Source organism: Cervus canadensis, chromosome 21 (genome assembly GCF_019320065.1).
Source record: "Cervus canadensis isolate Bull #8, Minnesota chromosome 21, ASM1932006v1, whole genome shotgun sequence".
Taxonomy (NCBI): domain Eukaryota; kingdom Metazoa; phylum Chordata; class Mammalia; order Artiodactyla; family Cervidae; genus Cervus; species Cervus canadensis.
The window spans coordinates 12,391,653-12,412,434 of record NC_057406.1 but is presented as its reverse complement, the minus strand read 5'-3'; the positions used below and the strand labels follow the sequence as shown (position 1 = coordinate 12,412,434).

Here is a 20,782-nt window from a genome sequence, read left to right as displayed (position 1 = left end):
TGACTTCTAGGACAGCTCCCCCTGATCCATTCCCTACTGGTCTAATGACCTCAGGGATGGGCCTGCATGCACATGACCCCATCCAGCCCCACCACAAACCTGTCTGTGGGTGAGGCGCCCAGTATCATCTGTCTGCAAAAAATGAAGACCTGAATTCCAACAAGAAACCCAGCAGGTGTGAGGCAGGAGAGGATCAGAACCCACATCTCCGGATCTTGGTGCTGGTGGGTTATTTTCCAACTCCATCCACCATCAGCGAAGCTCCCAAAGAGGGGTTAGATCACTGTGACTGAAGTGCTTGCCTCCCTCCCTGGGACTTCCCAGACCCCTGTCCTGGGATCCTCGGGGTCCCTCCCACACCCACTTATTCGTTCTCAGAGACTTTGCTTGTCTTTCATAGCAGTTGTCATCCTTTGTCCTTAAAGAGATGTCCATTTTTGCTCCTCACGTGTCCTGAGCACAGCGCCCAGTAGTTTGTGTCCTGGAAATGTCCTCAGCTGGGCGAAGACTCCAAGTGTGTATCTGGAGACCCATAAGTTCCTCTAGCAAATTTATTTCTCCCATCTTAGGATTGGGTTGCGCCTGGCACCCTGGGGTGGGGGGTGGGGGCGGCAGCTACTGTCCAGGAATGAGCTGCCGTCACTGATATTAATAAACCCTCCAACAATAACAAAGAATAAAACCCGAGGGCTTCAGTGCATTTTCCCACTAGTAGGCTCACTAAAAAGCTAAGAAAATCATCCAGGAAACTCTGTGCACCTGTATGCATCGCTAAGAATCCTTGGAGGCCCCCAGGACAAGCGCCTGCTCCAGGCACCTGCCCAGGGCTGCAAGGCCAAAGTCAGGCCCGCTGACCGCAAAGTCGCATAGGCTCTGCCTCCCCCCGCCGGCTTCTCTCTGGACGCATCTGCGCGCTTGGGCAGGCCGAGGTCTCTTAACTGCCCGCCTGGAGGCCGCGTCTTGGGTACCAAGTCCGCATCCATCCTCCTGCAAGCTGAAATGCGCGGCGGCCCCAAGGAGGTGGCGCCCTCTGCTGGCCGAGTCGGGTAGTGGCCTGCTCCACCGGGGCTTCGCGGATTGTCTGTGTCTAGAGCCTGGCGCACGATGCCCAGTGCGGAGTGCAGTTTGGGCAGGCCAGGCCAGGAAAAGACTCAACGGGGGAAATCTGACGGAAAGAAGCCCAGCCACTCTCATCCTCCTTCCTCTAATGAGAACTCCTTCTTCTCCCTTCCATCTCCTTTCTCATTCCAGAGTGAAGGAGGGGGGAAGGGACCTGAGAGAGGGGACAGATGGGGAGAGGAGACAACCCCTCTGGCCAAGGACCGTGCCTGGACCCCATCCCCATCTCCCACAGCAGCCCCTCTGCTCCTGGTCCACAAGGAGAGACCCCACTCAATGTTGGAAGGAGAGACAGTGGATGGGGTGGGTGAGGAGGTGGGCAGGGGGCAGAAACCAGGCAGACCCGCTAGCAGCTGGTGGGAAGAACGTGGATTTAATGGAATGAAGGGAAGCCAAACAGAGCTCTCGCCCCTGCCCCCAGCATCCCCCAGACTCCCCAGGCCCCTCTCAAAGGGGTTGCCCTTGATCCTGGCCCTTCTCACCTGTCCAGCCACCCCTGGAGCAGGGAAGTTGGCACCCAGCTCAGAATTGGGTTCTAAAATGTCCCCTATTATCTTGTCTAGTCTCTGCCTGCCCCCCACCCCCCACCCCTTCCCGAGCCGGGTCGGGGAGCCTGGAGAAGCACAGAGGGGCTGCTTCTTTGTGTTCCTTCTGTAATCGTGCCCGCAGCCAGGCTCACTGGACCACCCAGGGCCTGGCCCCTAGCGGTGAAGCTCCAGCTCAGTCAGGATGAGAAGTGATGTCCTGGGTGTGGCCCGGGCAGAGGGTCCTGCTCGGTGCCCCTGGGGAAGGTCCTCGGCTGGGCAGAGGAGCTGGCGAACTCTCTGCGAGCAGAGTGGGAGCTGTCGTGAGCAGGAGGGGGTGGGCAGCACCCCTCTTCGCTGCTGTGTGCATGCCTCCTCCTACCCAGACACCCTCCTGGTAACCACAGCAGCATCTCGGTAGCCTCTTGTCTCTTTCTGAGACTGTTGAGCACTCCGTCTGTCCCTCCCCGATCCCCACACCAGGACCCCTGGCTCTCCTGTGAACCACCCTCAACCTAGGCAGGCTGCCACCTGTCAGCAAGGACGAGCCACCAGCTCATCCTCTGACTCTTTCCTCCCCTCCATCTCCCTACCTCTCTGAAAGAGCCCTTGAGGGTGCTGAGCTTGTAGCAGCTCCAGGCAGGAATGCAGACCATGGAGGAGAGGGCCAGGAGCCAGCCCAGGGCATCGCCCCACCACGGGTACTTGTACTTCTTGTTGTAGGTCAGTGGGGTGTACTTGATCAGGGAGAAGAGGAAGGTGGCCTGAGGGTGAGAGTAGGAGAGATGGGGCTGGGGGAGCATGGGTCCTCCGACCCAGCTGGGCCAGTCTACCTCCAGCCTCCATCCACAGACAGCTCAAAATCCACACCCCCGGGGAGGTATTTCCAAGGTGCCTACTCTGTCTCTGCAGGGTTCCCGTGCCCCTGGGCATCTCTACACATGGTTGGCCCTCAGTTGGGACTTGGTGCCCAGCTGTGAGCACCTGGAGTGCAGGGGTGGAGCCTCCATCCCCTGGCCTGTCATCAGCATAGTGGGCATTCAGGGGCGCTGCTGACCCAGGGAAAGCCAGAGCAGCAGTGCTTGGGAGCTCAGGCCCAGACTCCAAGCCAGGCTGCCTGGGCTTGAGTCCCAGCTCTCAGCCACCTTCCAGCTCCAGTGAACTGCTTAACCTCCAGGGCTTCAGTTTCACCTGAGAAGCGAATACAGCGGTAATTCTTAACTTCGTGGGGTTCTTGTGAGGACTGATTAAATGTGTGATGTACTCTGTGCCCAGCAGGAAGTTAAGTGTTCTAGAACTGCTATTGTCATCGCTGGACTTTATCAGTGAGTATCACCTCAACAGCCCAAGGCACCTGCCACTTTAGACTCACATTGTGGAGTAGATCGAGCCAGCTGCCCGGCCCGCAGTTTATCCTTCTGTGAAATGGAAAGGAAGAAGCTATCTGGGTAGCATTTAGCAGAACCCAACAGGAGGATGAATGAAACCTCTAAATGATTTTCAGTCCCCACGGAGAAGTCCCTTCTAGGGTAAGGGCTTGTCTACCCTCCTGGACCACCGTCTCTCTCCCTTCATCTGGCTTTTCCTCTGGAGCTTGTCTTACTGTGCACACGGCCGGCGTGAGGAAGAGCCAACAGTATTTGATGAGAGGCCACGGCCTGTACCCAATCATGTCCTCGATGTTGTCGTAGAAGCGCCCAGCTCCTGCCATGAAGGAGAGGAGGGAGGGGGAGAAAGGACCGTCTAGCATCTGAAGCATCAGGACAGGGACCACAGCCACCAGGAAAGGCAAGGACCGGTCAGAAAAAGATGTGGTGGTTGTCTTCTCTGATCGCCCCTGGGAGCTGACTCTTGCCTGGGATTCACAGACATAAACAGCAGTGGGCAGAACTCGGCTTGGGCCAAGGCATAGGCTTTCTGATGATCGAGGTTGTTAAAGGCTGAAAAGCTCTGGATAAGACGTGATATGGGCCCCTAAGGTGGGCTGGGGGCAGCCATCATTAGGAGGGTGCACAAGACCACCTCTTGGGGGCCATGTCGGATTCTTGAGATTTTTTTTTTTTTTTGAGGTTGGGCCAGGGAAAGGTCGTTGTGAGCAGTGGTATCTCCTTTGTCTGAGAGCCCTGGGCAGAGGCGAGTGCCAGGGTCAGGACCGGAGGGAGTCACTCACCGTAGGCCCACGCCACGCAGAAGGACTCGAAGACGGCCACGAACAGCAGGCACATGCCGCTGGCTGCATAGTAGTCAAAGAGCTGGAACACGTACATGCCGCCCTGCCCGGGGAGGGGGAGAGACAGAACCTTACCCTCGGGCCATGGAGTGGAGGCGGGGAGGATCACAGGAGACAGAGATGAAAAGAGAGCCTGGTTGGTAAGCTGTGAAGCTCTAGGCAGACACGTGACGAGGACAGGGGCTTCTTATTGTTTTTGGAAAGAGAGCTGAAACAGCCATTGTTAGCTCAGCCCTGAGAACAAGCAGGGGGTGACGCAGAGCCCACGACAGTGTGCATTTTTGGCAGAAGGTCAGGATAAGGGGCCATCCTGGGTACCATCAAGCTACGAGCTCCATCTCCTGCCTTCTCCCCTGAGACATCACCCGGAATGTCACCCACCCCAGGGCTCCCTTTCTGCCTTTGAAGTCTGTCCCTGGAACTTGGGTCAGCTGCCTGGGAACTCATGGGGTCTTGCTGGATGCAGTTTTTTCCAGTCCAACTGCACTGGACACTTTTGATTTTCCCATCTAGGCTTTCCATACTTCTCAGCATCTGGGGAGCCAAAGCATCCCTCAGCCATGACCAGAGCTAAGATGTGCAGTGCTTCCCGGGCTAGGAAAGGACCAGACCTCAGGCCCTGAAGCCCGGACGGCAGAGACCTGGTATCACAGCAGCCCACTCCCTCTCCCCCTGTCCTTCCTGCCCACACTCCACCCCCCACCCCGTGCCTGCTTCCCCTGCCGGGAGGACAGTGACCCCCCCTTGGCTTCTCCGCCTCCCCAGGACCCACCTGCAAGCCCCCACACCCTCACCTCTGTGAGCATGACCAGCCCGACGAGGAAGGAGGTGACAGACACCCCCAGAATGAGGACCTCCCTGCGGTTCTTCTTGCGGAACACACGGGGGTACATGTCCACCAGTGCCGTCACCAGGCTTTCCACGCACACGAACTGGACGAGAAGGCGAGGAGTTGGAGGGCAAGCGCCCCCCACGAGAAGCTCCATCAACCAGCTCTGGCTCATCGCTCCCGGGGGCAGCCCTGCCTGCCTCCTGACAGTCCAGAGCGGCCCCTGCATGGTCGGGGTTGGATCCACCCTCCAAAGCACCCCCTGGTCCCTGGAAAGGCCTCGCCGCCTGACATGCGCCCAGCCCCCAGCTGTTTTAAGGGCCTTCGGGGCATCAGGTTCAATGTTGGGGAACAAGCCCGCTGCTCCCCACCCCCAGCCCCCGCACACCACTGTCTCTCAGGCTCTGAGTGGCCATCTCTCTTGATACCTGGCTGTCCAGTCCCAGGAGGACGACCATGAAGAAGAAGCAGCAGGCCCAGAGGGGCGAGAAGGGCAACATCACCACTGCCCGGGGGTAGGCGATGAAGGCCAGGCCGGGGCCTGGAGAGAGAGAGGGACACGCCGGTGCCACCCCTGGGCGGGCATCCCGGTGTGAGATACAGGACAGCGGGAGCCCTGAAGCTAGCCACCCCCGCCACCGTCCTGGCCCAGAAGACACCCAGACCCTGACCTGACCCCTGCTCTTCAAGGTCCCGCCCGCTGTTTTCTCGGGGCAGGAGGAGAACGTAAAAGCTGTGTGTATTTTAAAGGGTTTTAGAAAATAGGAAGGGATCTGTTTCACCCGCCTTTCTATAATTTCTACCCCCAAATCCTCAGCACTCACTCTTCAGATCTATTACCCCAAACCAGAGGTTTCATACTTAAAAAGAGCTCACAGATGTTTGTGGAGCTGGTTGTCCCAGTGTTAAAGGGGGAGCGGGGGAGGTGAAGGATGTGGAGCCTTTGTGCGACCATAAGACAATTGCTGGAGAGTGGTTTCTGTAAGTTTCCAAAGAAAATACCTTCACGACTAGACTGGGTCTGGAGCACTGCTGGCCACCTCTGCAGTGGGGGCCTTTTCTCTTGCCCGACAGCAAGCGAGCTGAAATTGGGTGTCATGATACCACCCCCCCCACCATCCTCTCAAACACTTCATGTTGCCCCCGGCCGGCTCAGATGGCAAGAACAGGGTCACATGCCAGCCCCCGATCATCCATAGGGAGCTGCCTTTGAAAGGAAGGGCATGTCTATGGCCATACCACTCTGAACGCGCCCCATCTTGTCTAAAAGGAAGGGCAAGACTGTGAGCTGGGACGATGGTCAGCTCCTAGCCTGCTTCCCGTGCTGCCGGGGCCTGCCCCACCACTCTCCATCACGAGTCACCGCAAACGCTCAGCACCTCGCCTGGCACAGGGCAGCGCTTTGTAACAGAGAAACGCAAGCGTTCTTAATAAGAGCCCATGATGTCAGTTATCTGGTGCCCAGCACCTTGTGTGACGGGGGAGCTTGTGAACCCCATGATCAAAATCGTCTTGTTACAGGTGCCAGCAGGTGGTCCATGGGCCTAGAGGGTGTACAAGGCAAATGCTGGCCACTTACCCAGATAGGGGACCATCTGTGATTTTATTTAAAAGCAGCAGCAGTGCTGCATGGGGGAGGCAGGCCAGGCACTTAAAGGAGGAAAGCCATGTGCCGGTAATTAACTCACCTCTGAGACACACTTTAAAGGGAACAAGACAGGGCAGGATGCAGGACAGTGTATACCGCACCTTAGCAACTGGGCGTTACAAGATGTAACAAGCAGAAACAGTAATACGTATGTGTGTGTGAATGTGTATGTATAGACGTATGTGTATCCTTTTTCTGATAAAAGCTTAAACCATTCCTGGAAGGAAAAACACAAACCTGATAATACTGGTTGCCTCCAGGGTGGGCTGCTGGAGGCCAGTGTGGGAAGGAAAATGTTCTCTGCACACCCGTTCGCCCTTTGAAGCTGGAATTGCTGCTTAAGTCCACCCCATGTCTTCCCAGGACGCAGCCACCGAAAGGTCACCCAGAGTGTAGGGGACAGTAGAAACGCCTGTGAATCCCAGTGGGCTGGCGAAGATTTAGACAAAGCTCACAGAGTCCCCTGTCTTGGGCCCCCCACTCCCCAAAACACCACCCACCTGACTCAGCCACTTCAGAGATGGGCACCCCCTGCTCTTGGGACATGAAGCCCAGGATGGAGAAGATGGCAAACCCGGCCACGAAGCTGGTGCCGCTGTTGAGGAAGCAGAGCGCGATGCTGTCCCTGCGGGCAAGGGCGGGGCAGGGAACAGACGGTCAGCGGGGCTCCCAGCGCCTCTGGCCGGGACCAGGGACCTCAAGGGACACTGTCTGCCCAGTAGGGGCAGAGGACACCCTAGGGGCTGGTCCTGAGCCCCGACTCCATGGGCTCAGACTTGGACTGACCCACGGTCATCCTGGAAGAGTGAGGCCCCAAGGGAGTAACAGGGGGTGAACCGCACCCACGGACACACGGCCTCCCTCTCCCACCGTGCCGTCACCGTGCCTCCTGAGACACCAACCTCATGACTCAGCCCAGCCCACACGTTAACGGGGGGGAGAGGGGCACCGAGGCTACAGATGTTCCTTACTCACCTAAGTTTCGATTTTGAAATGCATGATGTGATTTTATTTAGGTAATACTAAAACCGGCTTAAATTCTCTGACATAACCCAGATGGGCCCGTGGGAACCACCATGGGGAGGGGACAGAGCAGGCAGGACCAGGCTGCTCTATGTGATGTCACTCCCGGGCAGGTCTGCTTGCACACCTGTGCCCACTGCCCTCCAAGTGAGCCTGGGGCTGGGTTTCCCAGCCAACCTCAATTATCCTGTTTCCCCGGGAAGCAATTGATTGCCCGTGCTGCCCCGGCTCCTCTCATCACCTGGCAGCTCTGGGGGATTGATTGGAGAGTGGGGTGAAGGCAGGTGGGGTGCAGGGATCTCCCCTACACCCTGACATACCTGGACGGTCAGGTGCTCAGGCCCCATGCCCACTCACCTGTAGCAGTTGTTGTGGTACTTGTTGTAGCTGCCCAAGGCTGTCAGGCATCCTAGGCAGATGGCGAAGGAGAAGAAGATCTGGGTACCCGCATCCATCCACACCTACACAGAGAAAAGGCAAGAAAGCTGTTACCCCGAGGTGCCCACAGGTGCACGGCTGAGCCAGGCTGAGGATGCCGAGCCCTGCCCTCGGCCTGGGCAGAGAGCCCCGAGATCATGCTGTCCCAATGGGCTCGACTTCCTGGGCCCCTAGATGGGGTGTCTTGGGCACCACCAGGATGGCACGGGCATCAGGACTAAAGGACCCACGATGGAGGCCAGCGGGCAGGTGCTGTAGAACCAAGTGAGGCCTGGGGACTTCCCTGGTGTCCAATGGTTAAGACTCCCTGCATGCAATGCAGGGGGGGGGCCTGGGTTCAATTCCTGCTCAGGGAACTAGATCCCACATGCTGCAAAAAAAAAAAAAAAATCTTCATGTTGAAACTAAGACCTGGGGCAGTCAGATACAAAACAAAAAACAAACAAGCAAAAGAAAAAGTGAGGCCAGGCCCCGTGCTGCCGTAATGGAAACAAAGCCTGGGACTCAGCCCCCAATTTCTCCCACCCCAGACCCCGGGTGATGTGCCCAGTTTGGAAGGAACCCAGGGACAGTCTGGGGATGTGGGTCCTCAATGTCAGAGTGTGTGCCCCACGTGCCTCAAAACCCTCAGAAAACAGAGGCGGGATCCTCCGCTCACAAAACATCCAGAGAATGAAGAGACCTCGTCTCTAAGGGGCTGTGTGCTCCTGGGGGCAGACGGCGCTTGGTGAACACAGGGCACGGCTGTACCTCTTATTATCTCAGCTGCCGGTCTGGCCCGTGTGCGCTGTGATTTAGATTTCACAGCTAGAATAACATCCCAAAGAGAAAGAAGATCAAGGCGAACGGGGCTCGGCAAGGCTGCAGATCCACAGGAGGTGGGGTTCCTGGGGCCACAGACCCTCCCCAGGCACCTCCTGCCTTCAGGGGACGTGAGCACCGAGCTGCGGCCATGGACATCGCCAGGCCGGTGGTGGGGTCCCCACTTCGGGTCTCGCCCTCCACAGCAGCCCCCAAAGAGGTCCCTGCTGTCCTTCCACTAAAATCAGGCTCCCTGTGCCCACGGGCACCAAAGCCTCAGCTGCTCATGTCCACAGCTCCTCAGCCCCTGCGCACCCCTCCCGCCTCCCTAATCACTGCGACCACCCTCAACCTCCCTTGCTCCTGCTCTCACCACTCACTTCTCCCAAATGCCCCCCCCTTTCCTTGGTGCTCTGGCGGGTCCGAGGGACCCTATGCCAGCTGACTGCCTCTGAACATGGATTCCTCAACCAGCATCCCAGCTGAGACCCTGAACTAGGCCTAGAGCAGAACTCAGAATTTTGTGTGGTTTCAGAGCCTCCTGGGGAACCCCAGCGAACAGCCAGAAGTGGGGATCCCGCCCCTCCAGCCCTTGATAAACAGCTCTCGCTTCCTGCTCTCTTTCCACTTCTGCGGGGGTGGGGACAGACGGGAAAGAGGGTGAAGAGAGGGGGGCCATCCCTGACTGTCTGTGCCTCCTGCCCACCAGGACTCCCAGGGCATTTGGGAGGCAGGGGCTGCCACCCAAGGCAGGGGTCCTTGGCAAGAAGCACAGAGGAAGACCCCCAAGGGGGCAGGGCCAGAAAGGAGCTAGCGGGCAAGGTTGACCACCCCAGGGAAACTTTCTTAAACCTCAGGGGAAATGCTGATGGGGAGAGGGGAGGGGGACCTCGGGATTTATTTCAGAAACTGGACAAGGAAAGGAGAGAAGCCGAGCGCGGCATAGCGGGGTGCGACAAAACTCTGTGGATGCCCCAGGCAGAGGCCATGCCTCAGGAAGCCCAGTGCCTCCTTTGGGGCATCTCAAACCCTTTCTTCTTCTAAAACTGCCCCAGAGACTGTGAGGAGCATCCTCCCAGGAAACCAGTGGTCTCTGGTCTGAAGGTCACTTGTCTGTTCCATTCATTATTGTAGCCTCAAGGGCAGGTCGGTGAGGCAAGAGTCTCTGAGCTCAAAAAGAAAGGATAAGGGGAGACTTCCCTAGTGGTCCAGTGGTTAAGAATCCACCTGGCAGTGTGGGGGGATACGGGTTCAATTCCTGGTTGGGGAAATAAAATCTCACATGCTATGGAGCAACTAAGCCTGTGGGCCACAACTGGAGTCCGTGTGCTGCAAAGAAGGAGCCCGCATGATGCAGTAGAAGCCCCATTTGCTCCAATAAGACCTGCTGTGTGTGCTCCGTCGCTCAGTCGTGTCCGACTCTTTGTGACCCCATGGACTGTAGCCCACCAGGCTCCTCTGTCCATGGGATTTGCCAGGCAAGAATACTGGAGTGGGTTGCCATTTCCTCCTCCAGGAACTAAGACCTGATGAAGCCAAAATAAAATAAATAAATATAAAGAAAGAATCAGGGAGGTCTTTCCAGGCAGGTTATCCAGGACCTGCCCCAGCCTCGGGCCCTGGAGGTCTACTCCCATACCTGGCGGGGCCCATGGTCCACAGAGGGAACTCTCTGTTTCCTTGGAGACATTCCCATGGTTGCCCATGGGCAAATCCCGTTGTTAGGAAGTATTTCAAACTGGGGCTTGGGAAGAAGAAGTAAAGGAAAACTGTGACTCGGCTGTTCGATGTTCACCTCGCCCTCGGGGAACACACTCAGATCAAGCTGGGAGGAGAGGTTGATGAGTACAGAGGAAAAGGAAGCAAGAGGGCTGAGGGTTCAGAGTGCAGGGGTCAACACCGCAATTGTGACCCAGGCCCCTGGCTAGTGAGTTCGCTTGCAGCTGCTCTGGGCTGGCCTGCTGGGGTCGGGGAGCCGCAGGCTGGGAGCGGAGTGGGGAAGGGCCGGAGGACAGCAGAGCAAGCCATTCTGTTCCCACCACATCCCAGCTGCCACCTGCCTAGTACAGGAGCCCTTGTTTCCAGAACAAAACTCCATGTGCTTGGCTGGAGCAGAAGACTGCTCGACAAAACATGTGTGAAAAAAACTTGACCAAGTGGGGGACAGGGGAAGAGAGAAATTTTTAGAAGATCCAGGAAAGATGTTTTTCAACCTGGAGTCCAACCCCAAGAACTATTATATTTACTATTTTCAGGAAGGCAATTATGTAACAGAAAAAGCCTGGGCTTTGGAGTCAAGCTGGGTTCATTTCCTAACTCTGTTCATTAATAGCTGTGTGATCTTAGGCAGATCACTTCACCTCTCTGAACCTCACTTGCCTCATCATGAAAATGGTAATAAGTGAAATAAAAGGGGTATATTAACAGAAAAAAATGTGTAAAATAACAAATAAAAATAAAATAGTGCATGTCAAATGCCTACTACATAAAAAAATACTAGTTCCCTATCCCACCTCAGGGCTTCCTTGGTAGCTCAGCTGGTAAAGAATTCGCTTGCAATGCAGGAGACCCTGGTTCGATTCCTGGGTCGGGAAGTTCCCTGGAGATGGGATGGGCTACCCACTCCAGTATTCTTGGGCTTCCCTGGTGGCTCAGATGGTAAAGAATCCACCTGCAATGCAAGAGACCTGGGTTCGATCCCTGGGTTCAGAAGATTCCCCTGGAGCAGGGCATGGCAACCCACTCTGGTACTGTTGCCTGGAGAATCCCCATAGACAGAGGAGCCTGTCTGGTCACAAAGAGTCGGACACGACTGAGTGGCTAAGCGCAGCACAGCACAGTGGGCTGTTTGCTGTTGCTGTCATTTTAAAGAAGCAACTCGCCTTCCAGTGACAATGAGGTTCCCTAGGTCTCAATGTGCGACATCAAAATAAAAAGCCTCATTCTAATTAATGGCTCCAACCTCCCCCCGAAATAAACCCTCCTGAGAAAAGCTTAACACAGAGATTTAAGATGTCCAACAAGGGTTCTCTGGACACCTTGTCCCCAACCCCTGTCCTTACCGATCTACCAAAGTGCAATGGACAGGGTGGGTGAGGGAAAGAAACGGAGTCTGAAGCCAGCACACGCACCAGCGGAGCCCCCGTGGCTGCTCCCCAGTGGGACGGAGTCGATGCTGGGGAGCCCAGGAGAGGCAGCAGCCCACCCACCGCACAGAAGCCCGGCAGGCAGATAAACCCAGTCGTGTCTCTGCCTGGCTTCCGCTCCCAGACTGAGAGCTTGACGGACAGAGGTGCTCTGATCTTTGTGCTGCAGGAATTTCGCACCTTTCTCAAGTGCCAGCCAAATGCAGGTTGGAACTGTCACAATTCCTGGGGAATGCCAACTGGATTTGATTGGGACTCTGGTCGGGACATCCCGCCCCACAGGAGGCCAGGACCAGCAGCTAACATGGTTGCTCGAAAGCTCAGGACCAAGCCTGGCTCTGGAAACATCTCCCTCCCATGGTCTTGGAGGACTCTGAGGGCGTCGGCTCCCTGCATGGCCTGCAGCTGCCCAGGGTTGGAAGGACAGGGTCCTGGAGAGGAGACTGAAAGAACTCTTCATCCCTGCAGTAGCCAGACACACAATTACAGCCTTTTAACTCTCAGAGCTTCATGCTCTCTGGTCCTCCTTCTTCATATTTGCCGGCAGCTGTTATATGTGGTGCTGGAGAAGGCTCTCAAGAGTCCCTTGGACAGCAAGGAGATAGAACCAGTCAATCCTAAAGGAAATCAGTCCTGAATACTCATTGGAAGGACTGATGCTGAAGCTGAAACTCCAATACTTTGGCCACCTGATGTGAAGAACCGACTCATTGGAAAAGACCCTGATGCTGGGAAAGAGTGAAGGCAGGAGGAGAAGGGGATGACAGAGGATGAGATGGCTGGATGGCATCACTGACTCAACAGACATGAGTTTGAGCAAACTCCGGGAGATGTTGAAGGACAGGGGAGCCTGGTGTGCTGCAGTCCATGGAGTCGCAAAGAGTGGGACACGACTGAGCAACTGAATAACAATAACAACAACTAACAAAGGTGGGGATACTTCACTGGCTGGCGGTGAGGATGAGCTGAAATAGTACACATGAACCTCTTAACGATGCCAGGGCTGTGGCAGGCGCTCAGCAGTTGTCGGCTATGCACAGCTGGTCAGCACGAACAGGGCATCGATTACAGAAGCCACAGGTCAGTTCCAGTGATTCTGAACCCTGTGTCCCTTTCTTCTTTCATTCCACCTGCCCATCTCCCTGTCTTTTACCCCTCCTTCTTCCTGCCTGACCCCCAAGCAAAGATACCTTGTGGCTCAGCCACTGGTCCACGCCGTGCTCCAGAACCACAGCAACTCCTCCTGCGTGAAGGATCCACGCCAGACCCACACCCGGCTCCTCTCCCCCCAGGCCTTGCCCGCTCTGCTGCTCCACCGCCTCCAGCTTGCTGCCTGGTCCCACCACGGGGTCCCCTGTGTGTCTCGGCCTGCTGTTACTTCCATGTGAGCCTGGGCCCCGTCTGCTCATCTGTGCTGGAAGGAGTTTGCACAGATGACGTCTGGGGTTTTCTAGCTGCGGCAGCTGCTGTTCTACAGTTTGGCTCCATGGCCCGACTGCACCCTCGGGCCCAGGTGGAGATGAGGCAGCTGCGTCTGTCTCTATCTGTCTCAGAAACGGGGTCAGGAGGGCACGCTCACATCCCACCACAGGTCGGGAAGGAATCCCAGGCTGAGGCTGGGGCAACGTCTGGGCTCAAGTGGTCTGGCTGCTTCTGGGGGCCATTGCAACCCCAGGACCCAGGATGGAAGAGCTTGTAGTCCATCGGGGGGGGGGGGGCGGGATGGCAGGCTGGAGAACAGTCATCCCAACCTCTGCACAAGGAGCAAACGGAGCCACTGCCTCTGTGGGGATGTCCCCGCCTCAAAGGGAGCTGGGAGAGGGGCCGTTTCCTCCTCTCCTGCACCCCTTGCCCCTCAGCAAGACAATGCCGCTGCCTTTACTATTAAAATGTTTGAAAAGCTGTCCAGTTGCTGGTCTGCCCTGAGCTGGGCAACACTTTCAGGGACATGGTCCCTCCCCACCAAGCCAAGGAGGCTCCCGGGAGGTGACCTCTGCCATGGGGATGGGGGCAGGGGGTAGCCGGGTGTGTAGGGCTCTGGGCTTCCCTCACCCATGGCCTGTTCCACCTCCACACCTCCTGGCTTTGCATACATATGCATCCTAAGTCGCTCAGTCCTGTCTGAGTCTTTGTGACCCCATGGACTGGAGCCCGCCAGGCTCCTCTGTCCATGGGACTCTCCAGGCAAGCATGCTGGAGCGGGTTGCCGTGCCCTCCTTCAGGGGATGTAACCCTAGTCTCCTGCATTGACAGGCTGGTTCTTTACCACTAGCGCCACCTGGGGGGCCCTTCAAAATGGCGGGCAAACAGGAGGCGAGAAGCCGGCAGAGGCTTCTCACAACAGGCGTTGCTGTGCAAACTCTCGGTCAGCAAGCACCGGCTCCTGGAGGGTGGACCTGAAGGAAGGGCCGGGAGGGAGAGGGAGGCCGGGTGCAGCCCTCTGGACAGCAGGCAGGAAATTCAACACCAGCCAGCTGGCTCCAGGCGGGGCTGGGGACATGGCCAGGGGTGGCCATGTGGGCAGAGAGGGGGAAGCAGAAGGCTGATGGAGGGTCAGGGGAGAGAGGCTGCCCAGTGTGAAAGGAGGTGCCAAGCGGGGCTGGGAGGTGGGGCAGGGGAGAGTTTGGAGAAGGGCTTTTAGGACCTTCAGCCCCCGAGGGACACGCCCTGGGCTCCCTGGCAGCTGTCAAACTAGCAGGGGAGCACAAACAGCTGCCCGCAGATGTGGAAATATCCCCCCCCACGGACGCCGGAGATGGAGCAGAGAGCCCATACAGAACACAGGGGCAGCCTTCATTGCCGGTGGCTTCTTACCTGGGGGTCCCAGAGACGCGTGAGGTTTGGGTACAGGTAGAACTGAATTCCTTGGGCTGCCCCGGGCAGCGTCACCCCTCGAATCAACAGGACCACCAGCATGAGGTAAGGGAAGGTGGCCGTGAAGTACACCACCTGGGCCAAGGCGATGGAAAGACACGGAAGCTGTGAGGGGGGCGGGAGGGGCTGGAGGAGCTGCGACCCCACGGAGAGGTCACGGAGCCCGCCAGCTCCCTCCTCCTGCTCACCCCTCATCCTGCAGCTGTTCAGTCCTGTCTGCCGTCTGCCTCCAGCCACAACCTCCCGCCTCCCTCCCTCCGGCTCCCCCGACACAACTCCCGGCAAATATTTGTGGAGTGACTGAATGAATTTAGGCATGCCCCTGACAGGGGGCTTAGAACTGTGGCCAGGGTCGTCGGGGACGACAGCTCTGTCACACGTGACCCCTGTCCTCGCTGAGCTTACGAGCTTAGCATGACTGCGCGGCCCGATTAGGAGAGCAGCCTGGTCAGAGGCCTCGGGGGCCAGAGTCCGGGAGAACTCGAGCTGCCCTGTATGACACGCTCCAGGGCAAGGCGTCTCCCTTGGGCCTCGGGGGGCTGAGAACTGTGTCGAGACGAACAGTCCCAGAGCACTGATGTATGAAAAAGGGTGCGTGCACTGTGTTCAGAGTTCGATGCACCCACTCACGCGGTGTGCTCCGAGATCCTGCCTCCCGCCCTGTCTCTGTCTCCCCTCCCCTCTGTCTCCCCCTCCCTCTCTCTGTCTCCCCCTCCCCCTCTCCGTCTCCCCTCCCTCTCTCCGTCTCCCCCTCCCCCTCTCCGTCTCCCCCTCCCTCTATCCATCTCACCCCCGTCTCCCCCTCCCCCCTCTGTCTCCCCCTCCCCCGTCTCCCCTCCTCTCCGTCTCGTCTCCCCTTCCCTGGTCTTCCCCTCCCCCTCTCCTCTCTCCCTCACCTCTCTCCCTGTCCTCCCCTCCCTCTCTTGTCTCCCCTCCCCTCCCCTCTGTCTCTCCCTCCATCTTGTCCTCCCCCTCCCCTCTCTGTCTCCCCCTCTCCCACCTGTCCCCTCCGCTGCTGTCTCCCCTCCCCTCTGTCTCCCTCCCTCTCTCGTCTCTCCCTCCATCTGTCTCGCTCCCTCCCTCTCTCCCTCTCCTCCTCCCTCCCTCCATCTCCCCTCCTTCCTGTCTCCCCTCCCCCCCGTCTCCCCCTCCCTCCCTCTGTCTCCCCCTCCCTCTCTCTCTGTCTCCCACTCCCTCTCTCTGTCCCCCCCTCCCCATCTCTGTCTCCCCCTCCCTCTCTCTATCTCCCCCTCCCTCTCTCTGTCTCCCCCTCCCTCTCTCTGTCTCCCCCTCCCCATCTGTCTCCCCCTCCCCCCCTGTCTCCCCTTCCCTCCCTGTCTTTCTTCCATTTCACTTCCCCAAATAGAAGAACATGTGACTGAGCCCAGGAGAGGCACAAAATCAAGCAAGCGAGCACCAAGCAATCTTTGTGGGGTCATTCCCTCCCATCCCCGACTAGGAACAACCTGAATCCGTGGGTGGCTGAGGTCCCCAGGAGGGGAGGGGCCTGGGGCTGTCTGACACAGACCTTGCCCGTGGACTTGACGCCCTTCCAGATGCAGAAGTAGCAGACGACCCAGGCGAGCAGGAGGCACAGGGCCAGCTCCCAGCGCAGGGCCCCCAGGTGCTGGATGCCCTCCGAGATCTTCAGGACCCGCCTCCTGGGGAGAGAGGGGTGAATTGCCAGCCTCAGCTCCCTGGGCAGTGGAGCCGGGCCTCTCGCTCTGATCTGAAGAAGGCTCACCGGCTCCTTCACTCTGATCCGTGAGGCTCTCCTTTGCCCAGAGATGGGGATAGACAGATAGGACGGCAAACACAATCTGTCCCCAGGTAAGTTTATTCTGCCAGGCCGAGTGCAACTGAACCCAGAGAAGGGGATGCAAACATTCTCTCAGTCGGACCGTGATGACGGCTTTGATGTTAGGAATCACTTTTTGGGTGAATGTCAGTATTTGGAGGGGGAGGAGCAGTAAAGGTAACTGACAAGAAGCTGGGGAGGAGGGTGGACACTCATGGGGCTGGCCCCAGGGGAGGGGAGGCAGGCCCAGCCCGAGGACAGTCCTGCATTAACCACAGATACAGCCACAAGGGAAAAGCCACTTGGATGGTGGGGCCACCAAAGGGGGAAGCAGAAATTCGTCCCTTGCCGTCTGTGGAGTCACCACCGTATGAACCCAGCCCCATGCCCTGGACACACTGTCCACACTGGCTGAAGGGAGAAAAGGCCTCACTTACTCCCAGAACTCGATGACGGGAGAGGTGGCATTCTCAGCGGTCGCATTCAGAGAGCCATTGGTCCTCTGGAACTCCACGCAGCGCTCTGTGGGCAGCCAGGGGTCGGGGGAGCAAGAGAAAGATCACTGGCCAGTGTGACCAGAGAGTGAGGGGAGCTTTAAGAGACTGGGAAGGAAGGTGTCTGGGCTGAAGTTATCTAAACAAAACAGTCTCACAATGAGACACGAAAGACATCATAACCTCATCAAACCCATGGCACCCTTTCCCACTTCTCCATGGCAGAGGGTATAGGGGGTGGGATGGGGGGCGGGTCGCGGCTGCATGTTCTAATTAAAGCAAGACCAGGCGGCATCAGCAAAGATGCTTTGCACACTGCTTCAAATAGACAAATATTTCTGGGCCGCCATCCTGGATGGACTCACGACCTTTGAGGAACAATCAGGACACCATCTGGGGAAATGGTGCAGTCATGGCTAAGAGCAGGGATACAGGTCAGGAGGCTCTGGCTTGAATCCCACTCCCCACCCACCCCCACTCCCCCCCCCAACACCCCAGGTTATTCACTGAGAGGCTCTCTAAGCCTCAGTCCTGTTGGCTCTAAATGCACATGAGAAGAGTCTGTGCAGGGCCGATAAGGGGATTAAATGAAGATGAGGCTCCAGGGCGCTCCATAAATAGTGGCTCTCAATTACCCCTCTATGCCTTCAGACTTTTCACAAAGTGTTCACGCCCTTCTTTGCGTTTTATCAGGACAGCAATCCTGGGAAATACTACGATAGAGAGCATTTTCCCCACTGCACACCCAAGAAAGTGAATCTTCTCAGAGATGACTTGTGATCACCCATCTGTGAGGAAGTGAGGGCTGGGGTCCTGCTCAGCAAAATGTGTTAAGTTCCACCTGCAGAGGATCTGGGAGCTGGGGACTGCCCTGGGGGGCCAGTGGTTAAGAATCCACCTTCCAGTGCAGGGGACTCGGGTTTGATCCCTGGGTGGGGAAATGGTCCCTGGTCAGGCTTCCCTGGTAGCTCAGTTGCTAAAGAATCCACCTGCAATGCAGGAGAGCCCACTTTGATCCTGGGTCAGGAAGATTCCCTGGAGAAGGGATAGGCTACCCACTCCAGTATTCTTGGTATCCCTGGTGTCTCAGCTGGTAAAGAGTCTGCCTGCAATGCAGGAGACCTGGATTCCAAGCCTGGGTTGGGAAGATTCCCCTGAAGGAGGGCATGGCAACCTACTCCAGTATTCTTGCCTAGAGAATCCCCATGGAAAGAGGAGTCTGACGGGCTACAGTCCGTGGGATCACGAGTTGGACACGACTGAGCCATGAGGCACTGCACAGGGAACTAAGATCCCACATGCCTAGGAGCAACTAAGCCTGTGGGCCACAACTAGAGAGCCCATGAGCAGCAACGACCCAGCAGCCAAAAATTAAAATAAAGGCGGGGACAGATATGGGGGGGTGGGGGAGGGAGGGAGGGAGGGAGGGGGGAGGGAGGGGGGAGGGAGGGGGGAGGGGGGAGGGGGGAGGAGGAAACAAAGAGAGGAGAAGAAAAAACACAATAAAGAAAATATCACAAGAGAACAGATTTTTTAAAACCTGATTCACTCCACAAATATGTTTTGAGAGCTCAGGATACAGTACAGAGCGCTAAGCACAAACTTGCCTTCAATGCGGGAGACCTGGCTTCGATCCCTGGGTTGGGGAGATTCCCCTGGAGAAGGGAAAGGCTACCCACTCCAGTATTCTGGCCTGGAGAATTCCATGGACTGTATAGTCCATGGGATCTCAAAGAGTCGGACACGACTGAGCGACTTTCAGTTTCACTTCACTAAGCCCAAACCAGACCAACAAACAGAGATAAAGCCGGGTGAATGCCAGGGGCCGGGGCCGGGACAGGCTCTAACAGACACATTGAGCAGAGCCTAGTGGATCAGTGACCCTCAGGGAGGGACATCCAGGACTGGACTTTTCACCTGAAAAGTAGTGGCATGGAGGTGGTGGCAGAGAGGAACAAAGGAAGGAAGGCCTGGAGAGACAGCACACAGTTTGGAGGCGAGGGGGCACCTAGTGGCTGCCGGGTCAGAGAATACCCGGACACTTATCACCCCAGACGGTTCTTCTGGACAGCACTCCCCTAGGTAACTTTTAATTTTATTTTTAATTTCATGTTTACTTTCTATTCATTAGACTCAGTAGTTCTATGGCCTTATGGGCTCCTGTCTTAAGATGGAACCACAAGAGACAATTACTTGCTATTGTAAATGATAGAGATACTGTATAAAATGGTGTATTCCCCGGTTCAGTCCAGATAAACTGGAAGTTGAAAATAGCATCAGAAAGAAGACATGAAAAACAAATAAATGAAATAATATATACATATATGTTATATATACATATATAATAATATACACACATATATATTGTATATATGTATTGTATGCAGTATATATGTATTGTATGCAATATATACATATATATAATATATGTATTATATGCAATATATACATATATCAAACTAACCATGTCTCAGATCACATAAAGGGCTAAACTGCACAAAATGAAGTCAGTTCTTTCTTCATGATACTTGCATTGATAATGTGTTTGACGGAACCCATGAATTTTTTACAAAGTCTGTAGGGCTTTTCTGGTGGCTCAGTGGATCCTGGGTTTGATCCCTGAGCCGGGATGATCCTGCGTGCCAAAGAACAACTAAGCCTGTGTGTCACGACCACAGAGCCTGTGCTCTAGAGACCGGGAGCCGAAACTACTGTTCCCACGCGCTGCAGCCACTGAAGCGCGTGCCTAGAGCCCGTGCCCCCCAACAAGAGAAGCCGCCGCAATGAGAAACCCAGGCACCAGAACCAGAGCGTAGCCCCCACTTCCCACAAAGACAGAAAAGCACGTGCAGCAGCAAAGACCCAGCACAAGCGAAAAATAAGTAAGTAAAATTGCTTTTTGGAAAAAAGGTCTGTGACATTTTCCCTGTGATGCTGGTGGATTCTCACTCTTATCTTTGGTGTAAGACCTCCGTGATGTCCTTGGGAGACTTCTAGAGCATCCCAAGTGAGGGGTGGGGGCCTGAGTCCCAGGGTACAGGGCCGATCCCTCTCCCCGGTCACCGCGGCCAAGCAGGAGGGTGTGACCTCACCCGTGTTCCAGTCGTGGCGGCAGCTCCCCCAGGGCAGGTCGACAGTAAAGCTGCTGAAGAGGTAGAAGAGGGCCCAGGCCAGGACGATGATGTAGTAGATGTTGAGGAGGGTGACGATCATCTGGGAGGCGTAGCCGATGCCTGGTGGCGGGGGAAGGGGGCAGACCGGACTGGGGCACCAGGCAGGTGTCTCATTCCCCACCCACCCCTGCTCGGGAGAGGGTTCGTGCTCCACTGGGAGTATCCTAAGATGTGGGGCTCGGGGCCCGGGCCTCCGGCTCTCCTCCCCACCCCTGCTGCCCTGCCCTGCTTCCTGTGAACTTGCATCAGTCCTGGTGCTGAAACCTCACTGATTCCAATTCCGAGCTATTTCATACACATGTAAGGCGAACTCCGAGATTCCAATAGCTAATGTCCCCTGGAAGTCATCTGATCTATTTTTTTTTTCTGATCTATTTCTGAAACATAAAAACACGTGCTAAGAGCAGGAAGAGACAGTTCACAGAGGAGCAAGTGCACATAGTGAATGAACGTCCTCAAAATGCTCTCATGCTCCCTCATCCTGGGTGTGCAAACTGAAACGATGAGGAGGTAACATTCTGCATCCGTAACACAAGTGAACACTTCTACAGAAGCTGTCATTCAGTGATTTCCAAACTTGTCCACATGTTAGGAGAATTACCTGATGATATTTTTAAAATTCCAAAGCCCAGTCTAGATGCCAGACCAATTTAATCACAACCTCTGGGAGTTGGGTACAGGCCTC

General features: G+C 56.3%; 1 protein-coding gene across 4 annotated transcripts in view; it reads right to left on the bottom strand.

Annotated features, from left to right (window-relative positions):
- Positions 1–1,473: 1,473 nt before the first annotated feature.
- The window catches only part of SLC6A13 (solute carrier family 6 member 13), a 40,067-nt gene continuing 20,758 nt past the window's right edge, over positions 1,474–20,782 (bottom strand). Inside the window, exons 1-13 of one of the 4 annotated variants that reach the window (XM_043441210.1) lie at positions 20,699–20,776; positions 20,017–20,157; positions 16,868–16,952; positions 16,161–16,293; positions 14,573–14,707; positions 7,731–7,834; positions 6,851–6,975; positions 5,131–5,276; positions 4,668–4,805; positions 3,814–3,916; positions 3,247–3,347; positions 2,237–2,407; positions 1,474–1,943 (exon numbers count right to left, since the gene is read on the bottom strand). In XM_043441210.1, the coding sequence (XP_043297145.1) occupies positions 1,821–1,943; positions 2,237–2,407; positions 3,247–3,347; positions 3,814–3,916; positions 4,668–4,805; positions 5,131–5,276; positions 6,851–6,975; positions 7,731–7,834; positions 14,573–14,707; positions 16,161–16,293; positions 16,868–16,952; positions 20,017–20,137 (1,485 nt within the window). In that variant the 5' untranslated portion in view covers positions 20,138–20,157; positions 20,699–20,776 and the 3' untranslated portion in view covers positions 1,474–1,820. Of the gene's footprint in view, positions 1,944–2,236; positions 2,408–3,246; positions 3,348–3,813; positions 3,917–4,667; positions 4,806–5,130; positions 5,277–6,850; positions 6,976–7,730; positions 7,835–14,572; positions 14,708–16,160; positions 16,294–16,867; positions 16,953–20,016; positions 20,158–20,698; positions 20,777–20,782 lie in introns of those variants that run through there. The other 3 variants (XM_043441207.1, XM_043441206.1, XM_043441209.1) reach the window with 3 other exon arrangements.